This window comes from Mustela nigripes, chromosome 3, assembly GCF_022355385.1.
Source record: "Mustela nigripes isolate SB6536 chromosome 3, MUSNIG.SB6536, whole genome shotgun sequence".
NCBI classification, from domain to species: domain Eukaryota; kingdom Metazoa; phylum Chordata; class Mammalia; order Carnivora; family Mustelidae; genus Mustela; species Mustela nigripes.
The window spans coordinates 23,588,002-23,604,866 of NC_081559.1; the positions used below are offsets into that span (position 1 = coordinate 23,588,002).

Below are 16,865 nucleotides of genomic sequence, written 5' to 3' on the forward strand. Positions count from 1 at the left end.
TTGAGAGTATCATATGGTTCTTGTTCTTTCTTTTATTAATGTGTTGTGTCATACTGATTGATTTGCAGATGTTGAACCAACCTTGCAGCTCTGGGATAAATCCCACTTGGTCGTGGTGAATAACCCTTTTAATGTACTGTTGAATCCTATTGGCTAGTACTTTGGTGAGAATTTTCGCATCTGTGTTCATGAAGGATATTGGTCTGTAATTCTCTTTTTTGATGGGATCCTTGTCTAGTTTTGGGATCAAGGTGATGCTGGCCTCATGAGTTTGGAAGTTTTCCTTCCATTTCTATTTTTTGGAACAGTTTCAGGAGAATAGGAATTAGTTCTTCTTCAAATGTTTGGTAGAATTATCCTGGGAAGCCATCTGGCCCTGGGCTTTTGTTTGTTTGGAGATTTTTGATGACTGTTTAAATCTCCTTACTGGTTATGGGTCTTCAGGCTTTCTATTTCTTCCTGGTTCAGTTGTGGTAGTTTGTATGTCTCTAGGAATACACCCATTTCTTCCAGATTGTCAAATTTGTTGGCGTAGAATTGCTCATAGTATGTTCTTGTAAGTCTTTGTATTTCTTTGGTGTTAGTTATGATCTCTCCTCTTTCATTCATGATTTTATTTATTTGGGTCCTTTCTCTTTCCTTTTTGATAAGTCTGGCCAGGGGCTTATCAATCTTATTAATTCTTTGAAAGAACCATCTCCTCGTTTTGTTGATTTGTTCTATTTTTTTTTTATTTCTATTTCATAGTTTTCTGCTCTGATCTTTATGATTTCTTTTCTCCTGCTGGGTTTAGAGTTTCATTCTTGTTCTTTCTCCAGCTCCTTTAGGTGTAGGGTTAGGTTGTGTACTTGAGACCTTTCTTGTTTCTTGAGAAAGGCTTGTACCGCTATATATTTTCCTCACAGGACTGCCTTTGTTGTGTTCCACAGATTTTGAACTGTTGTGTTTTCATAATCATTTGTTTCCATGAATTTTTTCAATTCTTCTGTAATTTCCTTGGTGACCCATTCATTCTTTAGAAGGATGCTGTTTAGTCTCCCTATATTTGGATTCTTTCCAAATTTCCTCTTGTGATTGAGTTCTAGCTTCAGAGCATTGTGGTCTGAAAATATGCAGGGAATGATCCCAATCTTTTGACACCAGTTGAGACCTGATTTAGGACCCAGAATGTGATCTATTCTGGAGAATGTTCCATGTGCACTAGAGAAGAATGTGTATTCTATTGCTTTGGGATGAAATGTTCTGAATATATCTGTGATGTCCATCTGGTCCAGGGTGTCATTTAATGCCTTTATTTCCTTGTTGATCTTTTGCTTGGATGACCTGTCCATTTTAGTGAGGGGAATGCTAAAGTGCCCTATGATTATTGTATTATTGTTGATGTGTTTCTTTGATTTTGTTATTAATTGGTTTATATAGTTGGCTGCTCCCACATTAGGGACATAGATATTTAAAATTGTTAGATCTTCTTGTTGGAAAGACCCTTTGAGTATGATATAGTGTCCTTCCTTGTCTCTTACTATAGTCTTTGGCTTAAAATCTAATTGATCTGATATAAGGATTGCCACCCCTGCTTTCTTTTGATGTCCATTAGCATGTCAAATTGTTTTCCACACCCTCACTTTAAATCTGGAGGTGTCTTCGGGTCTAAAATGAGTTTCTTATAGGCAACATATAGGTGGGTTTTGTTTTTTTATCCATTCTAATACCCTGTGTCTGTTGATTGGGGCATTTAGCCCATTAACAGTAACTATTGAGAGATATGAATTTAGTGCCATTGTATTGCCTTTAAGGTGATTGTTACTGTATATTGTGTCTGTCCCTTTCTGATCTACTACTTTTAGACTTTCTCTTTGCTTAGAGAACCCCTTTCAATATTTCCTGTAGAGCTGGTTTGGTGTTTGCAAATTCTTTCACTTTTTGTTTGTCCTGGAAACTTTTAATCTTTCCTATTTTCAATGATAGCCTAACTGGATGTAGTATTGTTTGCTGCATATTTTTCTCATTTAGTGCTCTGAATATATCATGCCAGCTCTTTCTGGCTGGCCAGGTCTCTGTGGATAAGTCTGTTGTCAATCTAATATTTTTACCATTGTATGTTACAGACTTCTATTCCCGGGCAGCTTTCAGGATTTTCCCTTTGTCACTAAGACTTGTAAATTTTACTATTAGGTGATGGGGTGTGTGGACCTATTCTTTTTGATTTTGAGGGGGGTTCTCTGTACCTCCTGGATTTTGATGGTTTTTCCTTTTGCCATATTAGGGAAATTCTCTCCAATAATTCTCTCCAATATACCTTCTGCTCCCCTCTCTCTTTCTTCTTCTTCTGGAATCCCAATTATTCTAACGTTGTTTCATCTTATGGTGTCAATTATCTCTTGAATTCTGCCTTCGTGGTCCAGGAGCTGTTTGTCCTTCTTTTGCTCAGTTTCTTTATTCTCCATCATTTGGTCTTCTAAATCACTAATTCTTTCTTCTGCCTCATTTATCCTAGCAGTGAGAGCCTCCATTTTTATTGCACCTCATTAATAGCTTTTTTGATTTCAACTTGGTTAGATTTTAGTTCTTTTATTTCTCTAGAGAGGGCTTTTATATCTCCCAAAAGGGCTTCTCTAATATCTTCCATTCCTTTTTTGAGCCTGGCTAGAACCTTGAGAATCTTCATTCTGAACTCTAGATCTGACATTACCAATATCTGTATTGTTTAGGTCCCTAGCCTTTAGTACTGCCTCTTGTTCTTTTTTTTGTGGTGAATTTTTCTGCCTTGTCATTTTGTGCAGATAAGAATATATGAAGGAGCAAGTAAAATACTAAAAGGGTGACAAAGACCCCAGCAAAATACGCTTTAACCAAATCAGAAGAGACCCTAAATCATGGAGGGGGGGATAAAGGGGATAAAAAGAGGTTCAGAAAAAAAAGAGAGACCAAAAAAAGAAAACAAATGAAAAAATATAAAAAAGAAAAAAAAATATATATAAGATAAACTAGTTAAAAAATGTTAAAAAAGAAAAGGGTAAAAGTTAAAAAAAATTAGCAGAAGAAAAAAAATTGAAAAAAAATTAACTGCAAGATTAAAGAATCATTAGGAGAAAGCCATGAGTTCCGTGCTTTGCTTTCTCTTCCTCTGGAATTCTGCTGCTCTCCTTGGTATTGAACCTGCACTCCCTGGTATGTGAACTTGGTCCTGGCTGGATTTCTTATTGATCTTTTGGGGAAGGGTCCTGTTGTAGTGATTCTCAAGTGTCTTTGTCCCAGGCGGAATTGCACCACCCTTACTAGGGGCCAGGCTGAGTAATCTGCTCAGGTTTGCTTTTGGGAGCTTTTGTTCCCTGAATGCTTTCCGTAGAGTTCTGTAGGACGGGAATGAAAATGGCAGCCTCCCAATCTCTGGCCTGGAGGAGCTGAGGGCTTGGGGCCCCAGTCCTCAGTGTGCCCTCAGAGAATAGCGCCCAATCACTCCCGTCTCCCTGGCCTCGGACCATGCTCTGAGCTCACCCAGCCTGCAACCGGTTCAAGGTAACCCTGAGCTGTAAGCTCAATGTTGGCTCTGTCTCTGTAGCCAGCTTCCCCGTTCCAATACCCGCAAGCTCTGCGACACTCACACCCCCGATCCTTCTGTCACCCTGCGGGACCTGAGCCTACACTGACCCCGCGTGGGCTTCACCCTGGTTTAGCCTCTGGAGCGATGTCCCTCAGTGGAACAGACTTAAATGTCCTGATTTTGTGCTCCGTTGCTCTGCGGCTTGCCGGCAGCCAGCCCCTTCCCCCATGGTCTATCTTCCCATCGCTTTGAATTCACTTCTCTGCCAGTCCTACCTTTCAGTAAGTGGTTGAATTTTTGTTTCTAAAATTGCTGTTCTTCTTGTCTTCGATCTCCCATTGGATTTGTAGGTGTTTGCAATGTTTAGATAAGCTATTTAGCTTATCTCCTGCTACCTGATGTAGTCTCTGCCTGCTACCTCTCCGCCATCTTGACTCCTCTCTCTACAACATCTTTTTTTGTTTTGTTAAACATTTTTATTTATTTATTTGACAGACAGATCACAAGTAGGCAGAGAGGCAGGCAGAGAGAAAGAGGAGGAAGCAGGCTCCCCACTCAGCAGAGAGCCCGATGTGGGGCTCAATCCCGGGACCCTGGGATCATGACCCGAGCCGAAGGCAGAGTCTTTAACCCACTAAGCCACCCAGGTGCTCTTACAACAGCTTTTTAATGTAAGAAGTCCAAACTTGTGATCCCTCCAGCTTTGCTTTTCTTTTTCAAGGTTGCCTTGGCTATTTGTTGTCTTTTGTGGTTCCATATAAGTTTAAGGATTGTTTGTTCTGTGTGGCAAATGCTACTGGTATTTTGATGGAGATTGCATTAAATGTGTGGATTGCTTTGGCAGACATTTTAACAATATTTGTTCTTCCAGTTCGTCAATACACGGGATGTCTTTTCATTTCTTTGTGTCATCTTCAATTTTTTTCATCAGTGTTTTATGGTTTTCAGACTTCAGCTCTTTTACCTCTTTGGTTAGGTTTATTCCTAGGTATCATGGTTTTAGTGCAATTAAAAATAAGATTTATTCCTTTATTTCTTTTTCTGCTGCTTCATTATTAGTATATAGAAACTCAGTAGATTTTTGTATGTTGATTTTGTATCCTGGGACTTTACTGAAATCATCTGTTGGTTCTAGCAGTTTTTTGGTGGAGTCTTTGGGGTTTTTCATCTAGAATATCATGTCATCTGCAAATAGTGAAAGTTTGACTTCTTCCCTCCAATTTGGATGCCTTTTGTTTCATTTTTTTTTCTGATTGCTGTGGCTAGGACTTCCAATAATACTATGTCAAATAAGAGTGGTGAGAGTGGACAACACTATTTTGTTCCTGAACAGAGGAAAAGCTCTCAGTTTTCTCTCAATTTGGTTGATATTGCTGTGGGTTTTTCATACATGATCCTTATTATGTTGAGGCATGTTATTTTTAAACCTACTTTGTTTAGGGTTTTTATCATGAATTAATGTTTTACTTTTTCAAATGCTTTTTTCAAATTAGTAGTGATTTTTAAAATTATTATTTTCAGCAAGGCCAGAGAAGATCTGCTGAAAACTCAAAAAGAGCGTGATTTTCACCGAATGCACCATAAGCGAATAGTCCAGGAAAAGAATAAATTAATTAATGACCTCAAAGGGTAAGCTGCTAATATTTGTTGGCGTATTTATTAAAGAGTTATTTAATTAATGTTAAGTACACTTGGCTATGGCAGAAGGTTTGAGGTAAAACAATCATTCAACATTTATTGAGTGTTTACTGTTTGCCAGACTATACTATGTGTGTGAAATACAAAAACAAGTTTAGGTCCTTGCTCTCAAGATTCCCAGAGACTTCTAGGGTGTGTGATAGGGGAGGAGTTAAACTGAAATATTCTGCAGTGTTATTATGCTAACCAAGGATGGTCACTCTAACCAGAATGAGGTGTAAGAAGGTTCAGGAACCTATTTGTAGAGGAATTCTGAAGTATTAGTTAACAAATGGAGTGGGGAGCAGGGTGCTCTGGACAGACAGTACATACTGTGCAAAGGCACCAAGTCATGAAGAAATATGGCATATTCACCATATTTTATGCATAGCAAATAAGTGCAAAAGCTGTTTGACAGGAGTGACATGGAGAGGGTGCATATACTGAATGGCCTTGAATTTACGCAGAGGTTTTAGAAATTATTTTAAAAATATTACTGTTTTATTTTCCCTTCTCCCTTTCTCTCCTACTTCCAAATTAAAGAAAGAAACTTCCTTTCCAAAATAAAACAGAGAACAAGAAAATAACTTATAATCCTTAATGGGAATTTTCTTTTATTTGTTCTAGGGCAATGCTATCCCATAGAACTTTCTGTGATGTTATAAATATTCTATATCTGTACTGTCTAATACAAAAGCTACTAATTCACATGTTGTGTTAATCACTGATCATGTGACTAGCACAACCATGGGATTAGATTTCTAATTTTATTTATTTATTTATTTAAGATTTTTATTTATTTGACATAAAGAGAGAGCACAAGTAGGGGGAATGGCAGGCAGAGGGAAAGGGAGAAGCAGGCTCCCTGCTAAGCAGAGAGCCCAACGTGGGGCTTGATTCCAAGACCCTGAGTGGAAGGGAGACACGTAACTGACTGTGCCACCCACACACCCCATTTCTAACTTTATTTAATTTTAATTAAGTTTAATTTTAATTCCACATGTAGCTATAGCTACTTATGGGACAATACAATTTAGGGATGGTAATGACAGTTGTCTTTCTCATCTGAGTATGGTTATTGTGGCTCTTATGATTTCTAAATCATAGGCTGTCCCATGAAGCTTCAGAATCAATGTACTTAAATGTATTAAGTTGTAGAAACTAGAGTTTTTCTTACTTTTCTTAAATTAAGTGTCTGTAGGAATAAAACACTATTTTAAGAGGGAAATTGCATTAACTTACAAAAAGGACTTTGAAAATGTTTATTCTTTGACTTTAACCAATTATTTTGGTCCAGTATTTTGGTTTGAATTTCTTGGTTCATAAAATTGTTCTTAGTTCAGAGAAATTCAGGAAAAAAATTTTCAAAAAGATTTGTTCCCTTTTTAACTTAAATGGTAACTGAGAAGTAGTACAGTATAATGGAAAGAGCTTGGATTTGGTCTCAAGTAAACATTGGAAGCCTGGCTTCACCACTTACCTTTAGATGGCTGTTGTATTTTGTTTCTTCTCTTTAACAATGTTGATGATATATTTTGGATCAGTATGTATACATACATGACACAGTACATGGAATATAATAAATGGCAGGGTTTTTTTTTTTTGCATATACCATAACATTGAAAGTGTATGTTGAATATATACTACTTGATCTAGATTTCCCTTTTGCATTTTTATACAGGTCTTTTCAGAAGTATATATTGTATTTTGTTTTAAAAGTACATTCTTTAAATTTGGGAATTGTTCTGCACTCAGGACAATATAGGGGCCTGTTGTTCCTACTGGTCATGCTGAAGCTCTTTAAAGGTAGCTAAACTTTTTCTTGTCCAAAGACAAATAATTGTTGTACCTTCATTAGGGTGAGCCACTTATTTACCCAGAGGAAAAGCCCAAAGGTATTTTAATAGTTTTTGTGTGTATGCACACACACATTGAGTTTGAATCACAGCACTTTCTTTCACAGAAAATTCACAGGATTGACTCTATTCCCACTATCTGTGCTAATTCAAACAGGTTTCAGTACTTCAGTTTTTTTGGTATATAACAGTTTAAGGGCACCTTTGTATCAAATTGTGGCACCTGAAATATGATTGTTCACTGTTACTACTTGGATATTCTACCCTTTGGTAAATTGACTTTTTTAAGTTTTTTTTTTCTTGTGTCTGTAGCCCATGTTTAAAAATATATCAGAGCTCTTAAATTTCCTAATATGTTTAAAAGGAATACTATTGTACTTGATTTAATGTAAAAATTCAGCATTTTCGGATTATACTTTTTGTAATCTTTAGGGGCCCTGATGAAAAAAATCCAGATTATACTTTTTGTAATCTTTAGGGGCCTTGATGAAAAAAATCCACATTACACTGTAATATAATTAACATTTGTGTATTCGACTAGCCTTTATTTCCACATTTAAGCATTAAGAATAATGTCTCCATTTAACCATTTGGATGAATCACTAGTGTGTGTTTTCCAAGGACTTAAAACAAAATTTCAATAATATCAATAGGGTCACAAAGAAACTAGAGATGAAATTAATCACAGTGAACACTTCTGATAGTTGTACCATTGCATAATAAATCAACTATAAGGAAGAGTGTTTTTCATTTCAGGCTAAATTAGAGTCTAAGTTCTCTTTGTTAATATTTTACCCTAATATTTCAGTTGTATATCTATATTCCTTTCACTGTAAATCATAAAATGTCAGTCTTATTTTTTTTCTGTAAATTAGTTGATTTTTCCTATAGCTTTATAGTAGTTCTCATTTAACATGAATGTCTTGTGAATTTACTTATTTTCAGAATTATCGATTTCAAAATTTAGTACTTAAAAGCAGATGAATTATGAGCTACTTATGGAATTTACAGAACAGACACACTCTTTCAGACTGACTAAACAGAAGTTTTTTGTTTAAGTTTTTATTTAAATTCTAGTTGACATATAGTGTAATATTGGTTTAGGCGTAGAATTTAGAGAATCATCACTTACATACAACACCCAGCACTCCTCTGGAATTCTGCTGCTCTCCTTGGTATTGGCACTCATCACAAGCATCCTCATTAATATCCATCATCCATTTAGCCCAATTCCTTCCACCTCCCCTCCAGCAAATGTCCATTTGTTCTCTGTATAATTAAGAGTCACTTATGGTTTCCTTCCTCTCTCTTTTTGTTCCCCTTCCCCTATGTTCATCTGTTTTGTTTCTTAAATTCTACATATGAGTGAAGTCCTATGGTGTTTGTCCTTCTCTGACTGACTTATTTTGCTTAATATAATACACTCCAGCTCCATCTGCATTGTTACAGATGTTAAAATTTCATTCTTTTTGATGGCTGAGCAATATTCCTCTGTGTGTGTGTGTGTGTGTGTGTACTCACAACATATATTCTTTATCCATTCACCAGTCGATAAATATTTGGGCTCCTTCCATAATTTGGCTGTTGTTGATAGTGCTGCTATAAACATTAGGGTGCAGGTGTCCCTTTGAAACAGTATTTTTTATCCTTGAGGTAAATACCTAGTAGTGTAATTGCTAGGTCATAAGGTAGTTCTGTTTTGAACTCAAGGAGCTTCCATACTGTTTTCCAGAATGTCTGTACCAGTATGCATCCCCACCAACAGTTTAAGAGTGTTTGTGTTTCTCTGCATCCTTGCCAACAGGTTTTTTTAAATGTTGTTTCCTTGTTATATCCTAGTGGTATTCTACATGATGCTAATTCTTGGGATAGAGGATTATCAAGTCATATCCCATGAATGAGTTAGATGCTAAAGTTAGTAAATACAGGAAAAGTTGTTCCATCAATAGCAATCAATCAATCAGTTTGTCCACAAATTACAATGCACATTGTTTTGTGTATAGAACTCTGTACCTGAATACGTGTTTATGAATATACAATATTCATGGAAGTGTACAGCATACAGCAAAGAGTATAGAGTTAAGCACATTAAATGGAATGAGTAATAGAACTGTACATACTACTTACATTTTTATTTTATTACTCTCTCATGCTTTACTGAAAATGGTTGAATTTTAATATGCAAAATATATATTAAATGTATATGTAACTTTATTTCTTAGACTTTATTACTGTCAGCAATGAGGTATAATAATAAGTTATATTAAGATAAATATGACTTACAAACCAATGACTTTTATACTTCTGTGAAAATATTTTGCAAAACAAGGACTCCTTTTATTTTTATAAAGATTGTATTCATTTATTTAAGAGAGAGCACATAAGTTGGGGGAGGAGCTGAAGGAGGGAGAGAAGGACAAGCAAACCCCCTGCTGAGCAGAGAGCCTGACTTGGAACTCCATCCCAGGATGCTGAGATCATGACCTGAGTTGAAGTCAGGCTTAACTGACTGAACCACCCAGGTGCCCGCTTGTTTTTATTATTATTTTTTTTTAATAGGAAGGCCTTTAAAATTATTTTGGGGCTCTTCTGCTTGCCACCCTGTCAGAGTAACTGGTATAGAACTAGCTTTCCAACTGCTAATAGATGAGCTCTTCAACTGTAATGAACTACAAAACTGAATGTAATTTTAGGCAGCTGTTTTTTTCAGATGTTGGAAAATTGACAGAATAGGTCTGTGATGCCTAAGAGAAGGGAACCCTTTAAAGCGAGTGGCATAATCACCTTAGATTTTGACCCAGAAATACTATTCAAACAATAGTGTGACAAAGTAGAACTCAGAGCACAGTAGTCTTGATTAACTGATGAGGGATCTCATTAGGGCTGCCAAGGGAGCTAGAATTTGCAGAATAGGATACACAAAAGGTGGAAGGTGCATGAAAGAAATTTAAGAAATATTTGTAGTAGTTTCCTTTAATCTTTTGACCAAATACTAAGTTGTGGAATAGTGAGAGAATGATGCCTACAAAGAACAGCTGCTGGAAAACTGTGAGCTCAGTGGAGATTCCGGAGTTTGCAGATACAGGAATTCTGACCAGCTACAGTGGAGGAACCTCCACTAAAAACTCTGAGCATTCAGTTAAGACCCTTGCTAAACCTGGGTAGGTCAGTAAGTTAAATGTCTGTCTTTACCTCAGGCCATGATCCTGGAGTCTCAGGAGAGAGCCCATGTCAGGTTCTCTGCTTGGTGGGGAATCTGCTTCTCCCTCTAGCCCACCTCACACATACTCTCCCTCTGTCTGTCTCTCTCTCTCTCAAATAAGCAAATAAAATCTTAAAAAAAATACCCTTGATAAACCGTATCATAGGAGCAGAGCTATTCTATCCCTAGAGAGGGAACTACTTTAAAGTTGCCTTAATTAAAGATTGAAAGTAAGCTTTGAAAAGCTCAAACTGCCCATCAGTATGCCAGGACAAAACTCTTTAAAGGAAGAGAACAAAGTTCAGATAAATATATGTCCAACATATGATAAAATATATAATATACATAGAAGTTGGAAAATGTGTCCCATATCCAAGAAAAAGTAGAAACAGACCCAGAAATAACAGGATTAGTAGATGAAGACTTCAAATCAGCTCTTATAAAATGTTTAGAACTTTAAATAAAATAATGAATATAATGAGTGAACAGTTGGGAAATAGCAGAAGTGAAATGGGAACTATAAACAACCAAATGGAAGTTCTCAAACTGAAAAATGTATTTGCAACAACAACAAAAAATCACTAAGAAGCTGAAAAGAGTTAATAGAGCCTCAGAGGGGAAAAAATGACTTAAAAAATAAACAGAATTGTGGCTGTGAGGCAATTTCAAGTAGTCTATCCTATGTCAGAAGACGACACTGGAGTGACTTTGATAGCTTCCTCATATATGTTAAAATTATTTATTCAAGGAATCTGGGATTGATCATTGGGTGGGTACATGGACCAAATAAGCCCACTTTGAGCCAGACCTTAGCCATGATGTTACTTATTCTCTGGCCTCTGTAAATCCCCTTTCTAACATAGGGGCTGTGGTGTCACTCTGGTCATGTGGATATTCATAATAACTTCTTAAAATATCTTTTCCCAGTACATAGTCACACAAGTAAATGGCTGTAGGTAATTCTGTGGAAGAATAGGGATTGTCATCATAGTGTATAATTGCTGTAGTGTTATGGAGTTCCTTTTCTACTCTTTGTCAGTAGGACAGCTCAAGGTACTTTCACTTTTCTGAGCATTCCAAGTTTCTAAGAGTCACCTCAGCAATGGCTTTATTGCATCCATTGGAGTATTTGTTTTAGTACTTGTAAAATCCAGTGTCTTATGCAAATTATTTTTATCCAGTCTTAGGTTATAGCCCTTTTTAGCATCTCAGAATCCAGTCTTTGGGGTGTTTTGGTTCCTGGTACTATATGATTAATTCTTACAGCAATTTGGATATATAGTTTCTTTTCTCCCTTACCAAACTATTAGCGTGTCTGTTAAGAAAGAAGGAAGTAGGACCAACTTTAGGAGGGCATCATTTATCTTTTGGGGAAGATACCTCCTCCACAGTTTGCAGCACAGCCAAAGTGTTAGCTCTCTCTAGGGAAGGAGACCAACGTCTGCATGCCCACCTGGCCTAAGGAGAAGGGATACAGAAACAACATCCCCAGGCTCATCCTGAGAATCAGAGAAAAAGAGGCCATTTCAATGAGATAATAAAGAGTCAGTTTATCAGGAAGTCATAATATGCATGACTCTAAGTAAGAGCTGCAAAATATATGAAACAAAATCTGATAGAACATAAAAATTCATATTTCCACAGTGACAAGTGGATATTTTAACCTTTATTTTTTAGCAATTATTAGAAAAATGGGCAAAAAGTCTCTTAGGTCTATAGAATAAGGCATCAATTAATTGAGTTTAATTGACATTCCTTGAATTCTACTTTGGACTTTTCATGTGTACAAAATAGGTAATATTTTGTGTCTAGACAAGTGTGTATTTATTTCAGAGAATTGTACAAAATGTGTTCTCTGACCACAACCAAATTAAATTAAAAATCAATGATGAAAAGCTCTCTGGAAAATTCCCAAATATTTGGAAATATAGTAACATAGTTCTAAATAGTCCATGAGTCAAAGAAGGAAGTGAGAAAGTATTTCAGTATGAATGGCTGAAGATGCAACATATTAAAAATAGTGGGATACAGCCAACGCAATGCTTAAGGTAAAATTGATAGTTTTAAATGCCCATATTAGAGAAGAAAACTTTATACTAATAATCTAATCTTGTATTTTAGATGCTCAAAAAACCTCCATAAAAGCATAGAAAGAAAAATAAATGAAATAATAATGAAAGAAAAAAATTATCAGAAACCAATAAATTAGAAAAGTAATAAACAAAAATAAATATATAAAAATGAAATCATATGTTTGGAAATAGAATTGATGAAGTTGATAATAAAATTGGCAAGACTAGGTAGACTAATCGCCAAATGTAGAGTAAAGAAGGCTGTCATTTATTGCTGTTGGAAGTGTAAATTAAAACCCAGCAATTCAACTCCTAGGTATTTTTTTTAAGAGAAAGAGAGCCAAAAAATGTCTTTTTTTTTTTATAAAGATTTCATTTATTTAATTGACAGAGATCACAAGTAGGCAGAGAGGCAGGCAGAGAGAGAGGAGGGAAAGCAGGATCCCTGCTGAGCAGAAAGCCTGATGTGGAGCTCAATCTCAGAACCCTGGATCATGACCTGAGCCAAAGTCAGAGGCTTTAACTCACTGAGCCATCCAGGCACCCCACCAAAAAATATCTTATATTACTCAGTGTAAGAATGTTCATAGCAACCTTATTCATAATGGCTCCAAGCTAAAAACAAACCAGTTCTTCATCAGTAGAATATTGAATAAACACATGGTATAATATACATATAAGGGAATGTGACTCACAATAAAAAGAAATGAATTACTGATACACACAACAGTCTGGAAGAATCTAAAAAACATGCTGAGTGAAAGAAGCCAGTTTCTGGCCTCATAGAGTGAATTTGGAAGTTTTTCTTCCTTTTCTATTTTTTGTAATAGTTTGAGAAGAATAAGTATTACCTTTTCTTTAAATGTTTGGTAGAATTCGACTATGAAGCATGTGGTTCTGGGCTTTTGTTCAAACATGTTCAAATTCTCTATTTCTTCCTATTTCAGTTTATATGTTTCTAGAAATTTATCTGTTTCTTCCAGGTTACCCAATTTGTTGGCATATAGTTTTTCATAATCTCTTATAATTGCTTGTATTTCTGAGATGTTGATTGTTATATAAGAGAACATATTCTATGATTCCACATATATGGAGTTCTAGAATCTTTTGAGGTATTAGAAATGCTCTATATTTTGATAACAATATGGACTACCTGGGCAGGCATATTTCTGAAAACTGAACTGTAACATTTAAGCTCTGTATGTTTTACTCCAGGTAAATAAAAAAGGTAAAAAAATACATACATATTTTGAGGGCATTTTCGAATAAAACTGTTTCTTAAAGGTGCTTATATCATATGTTGAGTTGAACTATTTCTCCTATGAGATAATGAAATTTTTATACTTAATTTTCTTAATATAAGTGAATCAAGTTGTTTTGAAGACCATCCTTTAGCTTATTTTGATGTGGGTGACACTGTTTAATCTTCCGTTGTCTGCAGCACTTGTCTTTTTGATCATTATTTCTGAATTGATTAAAGAAACTGCAAGTTTTTCCTCTCAGTGAATGGCAGTCTTATGAGTACATGCTTGAATACAGCAAAACTGTTGGTAGGAAATAGAAAACTAGTTAACTCAAAAGAAATCTGACTTCTTTGTTTCTACCATATTTAGAGAAGTAGCATACCAAGTAATATTTCTGGCAATTCTTGGATTGCTATGTTGACCTTTATATAGTTACTCATTTTTTATTTGACTGCAAAAAAAGAGAGAAAAGGTTTAGATGTTAGATGGAAATCACTGATTTAACTCAATTACCCTTTAAGATGCCCTTTACTTTTCATAGGTTAAAGTTACATTATGCATCGTATGAACCGGCTCTCAGGGTGTTACATGAGAAGCACCACACTTTACTGAAGCAGAAAATGCTGACCTCTCTGGAAAGAGACAGAGCAGTTGGGCAGGTAAAGAGGCCGTCAAAGCCAACTCAAAATGATTTTTAACCATTCATTTTTTAATAATATAAGTAGAAATATTGGCTTTATTTCTGAGATAAATTTAAAAAGGTTTTGAACAATTATGTTGTTAAAGAGATTTATTTGGAAGTATTCATAAAATTATTTTGTTCCTTTTAGACCTATAAAGATTATATATTTAACCGAAACATAAATGTATAGGAGATACAAAGTATAGTTAGAGGAAAAAAACTCAGCCATTGTAAACATGGGCTTATTTATTTATTTTAATTTTTTAAAAGATTTTTATCTATCTATCTATCTATTTTTCAGCGAGAGAGAAAGAGCGTAAGTAGGGGGAGCCGCAGGCAGAGGGAGAAACAAGCTCCCCTCTGAGCAAGGAGCCCATTCGGTACTCCATCCCAGGCCTCTGGGATCATGACCTGAGCCGAAGGCAGATGCTTAACATTTTGAGCCACCCAGGTGTCCCCAAACTTGGGTTTCAGTGCTAACTTTGACAACCATAAACATGGGCCTTAAACACTTTGAACTCAGATTTCTCGTGCAGAAAGTATAGCCACAATGACTTACTTGCTCTTTTAAAAACTATTTTTGTGAAATGTATGTGAGATAATGAGTAAAACTCCTTGGAATTTACACCCAAATGAATTCGACAACCCTAGTTTTGGACTCAATGTCAGTCATTTCTGCTTTTTAACACCCTTTTCCATTCTTCCTGGGGTTTTTTGCATAGGCATAGGACAGCGATGAGGAATATCTGATACAGAAATCAAGAAAGGTAGAACAAAATGTTTATGGGTCACTTAAAAAATATGTAACAGTTTATTAGAAAATATAAAAGTGCAACTATGCTTAACATTTTTTTATTGTTTTCTGTAGATTTTCAGTTTCGGCCAAACTTTCAGAAGCTACAATCACTTGCAAGATGGTTATATTCTTCCTTGAATGATTTTATTGTTAAGATATGCTTTAATCAAGTTGTATTTTGTCTGTTTTTGAGTGTAATTCTTAGCTACTAAAATGCAAAACATTACTTGTGTCTCCATGCTCCTTTGTGCTTGAATTTTGATTTTGTATTCTTGAATGTCTGAATTGTATTATTGGTAATACTGCATAAAATGAGTTTAACAATAATTTACATTTTTATAGCATTATATATCAAAACTTCAGAATTTCATCTCATTGCTTTTTTTAATCCAGCCCCTCTCCCCAGCATCCCAACAGAAGGGACAACTCTTGGAGTGCTTCATGCTAGATTTAGGTTGCTTCTACTTCGTATCCTGCCACAGGCCCTGCTTTTGCTACCCATCTTATTCTTTTTATTCCCTGGTCTCACACTTATTTCACTATTATCCTTCTCCAGGGAGGAATCCATCTATGATCTGGTTATATATCCCCAAAAGATCATGACACCTCTGACACCTCTGACAGACCACTCACACTGAGTTTCACTATTGGAGACTACTAGGGTCTTCCAGGAATCCATACTGGCAAGTGCTTACACTCCTCTCTCGATTTTTGATTTCTGTACTTGCACCTGTCCTACACTGGATCTATACTTATCTTATGTGTAATTAGGGCTAAGTTATCTTCCTGAAAAGCCATCAATTCCTCTAATTTTTTTTTAAAGATTTTATTTATTTTTTTTGCCAGACAGATCACAAGTAGGCAGAGAGGCAGGCAGAGAGAGAGGAGGAAGCAGGCTCCCCGCTGAGCAGAGAGCCCAATGCGGGGCTTGATCCCAGGACCCTGTGATCATGACCTGAGCCGAAGGCAGAGGCTTTAACCCACTGAGCCACCCAGGCGCCCCCAATTCCTCTAATTTTAATATGAGTTGAATTTCTGAGGTTAGATCAAAGGTCATTTTGAGAAGACTTTTAGGTCACATATACTCTTTGGATTTCAGATTGTTTCTTATTGGTTTAGTTAGAAGAACTAAAGATTGGGAGAGTATGTATGAATTCCAGCTGAGCTGCACAGTAGCCATATGAGCATTCAGATAATTTTACTTATATTCTTACTATTGAACAGAGATCAAATTACTTGCCTTATGTTTTTTTAAAAATTATTTTTATTAACATATAATGTAGTATTTGTCCCAGGGCTGCAGGTCTGTGAACCATCAGGCTTACACTTTTCAAAGCACTCACCTAGCATATACCCTCCCCAATGTCCATAACCCAGCCCCTCTATCCCTATCCCCCCACGCCCAGCAACCCTCAGTTTGTTTCCTGAGCTTAAGGAAGGAAAAAAATGAAACAAGATAGGATCAGGAGGGAGACAAACCATAAGCGACTCTTAATCTCACAAAACAAACTGAGGGTTGCTGGGGGGAGGGGGTTTGAGAAAAGGGGGTGGGATTATGGACATTGGGGAGGGTATGTGCTTTGGTGAGTGCTGTGAAGTGTGTAAACCTGGTGATTCACAGACCTGTACCCCTGGGGATAAAAATATATGTTTATAAAAAATAAAAAATTAAAAAAAAATAAAATTAGAAACCAAAAAAAGAAAAACAAAAAAACAAAAAAACAAACTGAGTCTTCTTTGCAGAAATGTCTGTTCATGTCTTCTGCCCATTTCTTGTTTGGACTATTTGTTCTTT

The 16,865-nt window shown here is 36.0% G+C and overlaps 1 protein-coding gene across 1 annotated transcript in view; it reads left to right on the forward strand.

Annotated features, from left to right (window-relative positions):
• SPAG16 (sperm associated antigen 16) overlaps nt 1–16,865 on the forward strand; it is a 1,019,820-nt gene that overhangs the window by 37,013 nt on the left and 965,942 nt on the right. Inside the window, exons 6-7 of the mRNA XM_059392666.1 lie at nt 5,063–5,170; nt 14,134–14,251. Coding sequence (XP_059248649.1) covers nt 5,063–5,170; nt 14,134–14,251 — 226 coding nt within the window. The remainder of the gene's footprint in view (nt 1–5,062; nt 5,171–14,133; nt 14,252–16,865) is intronic.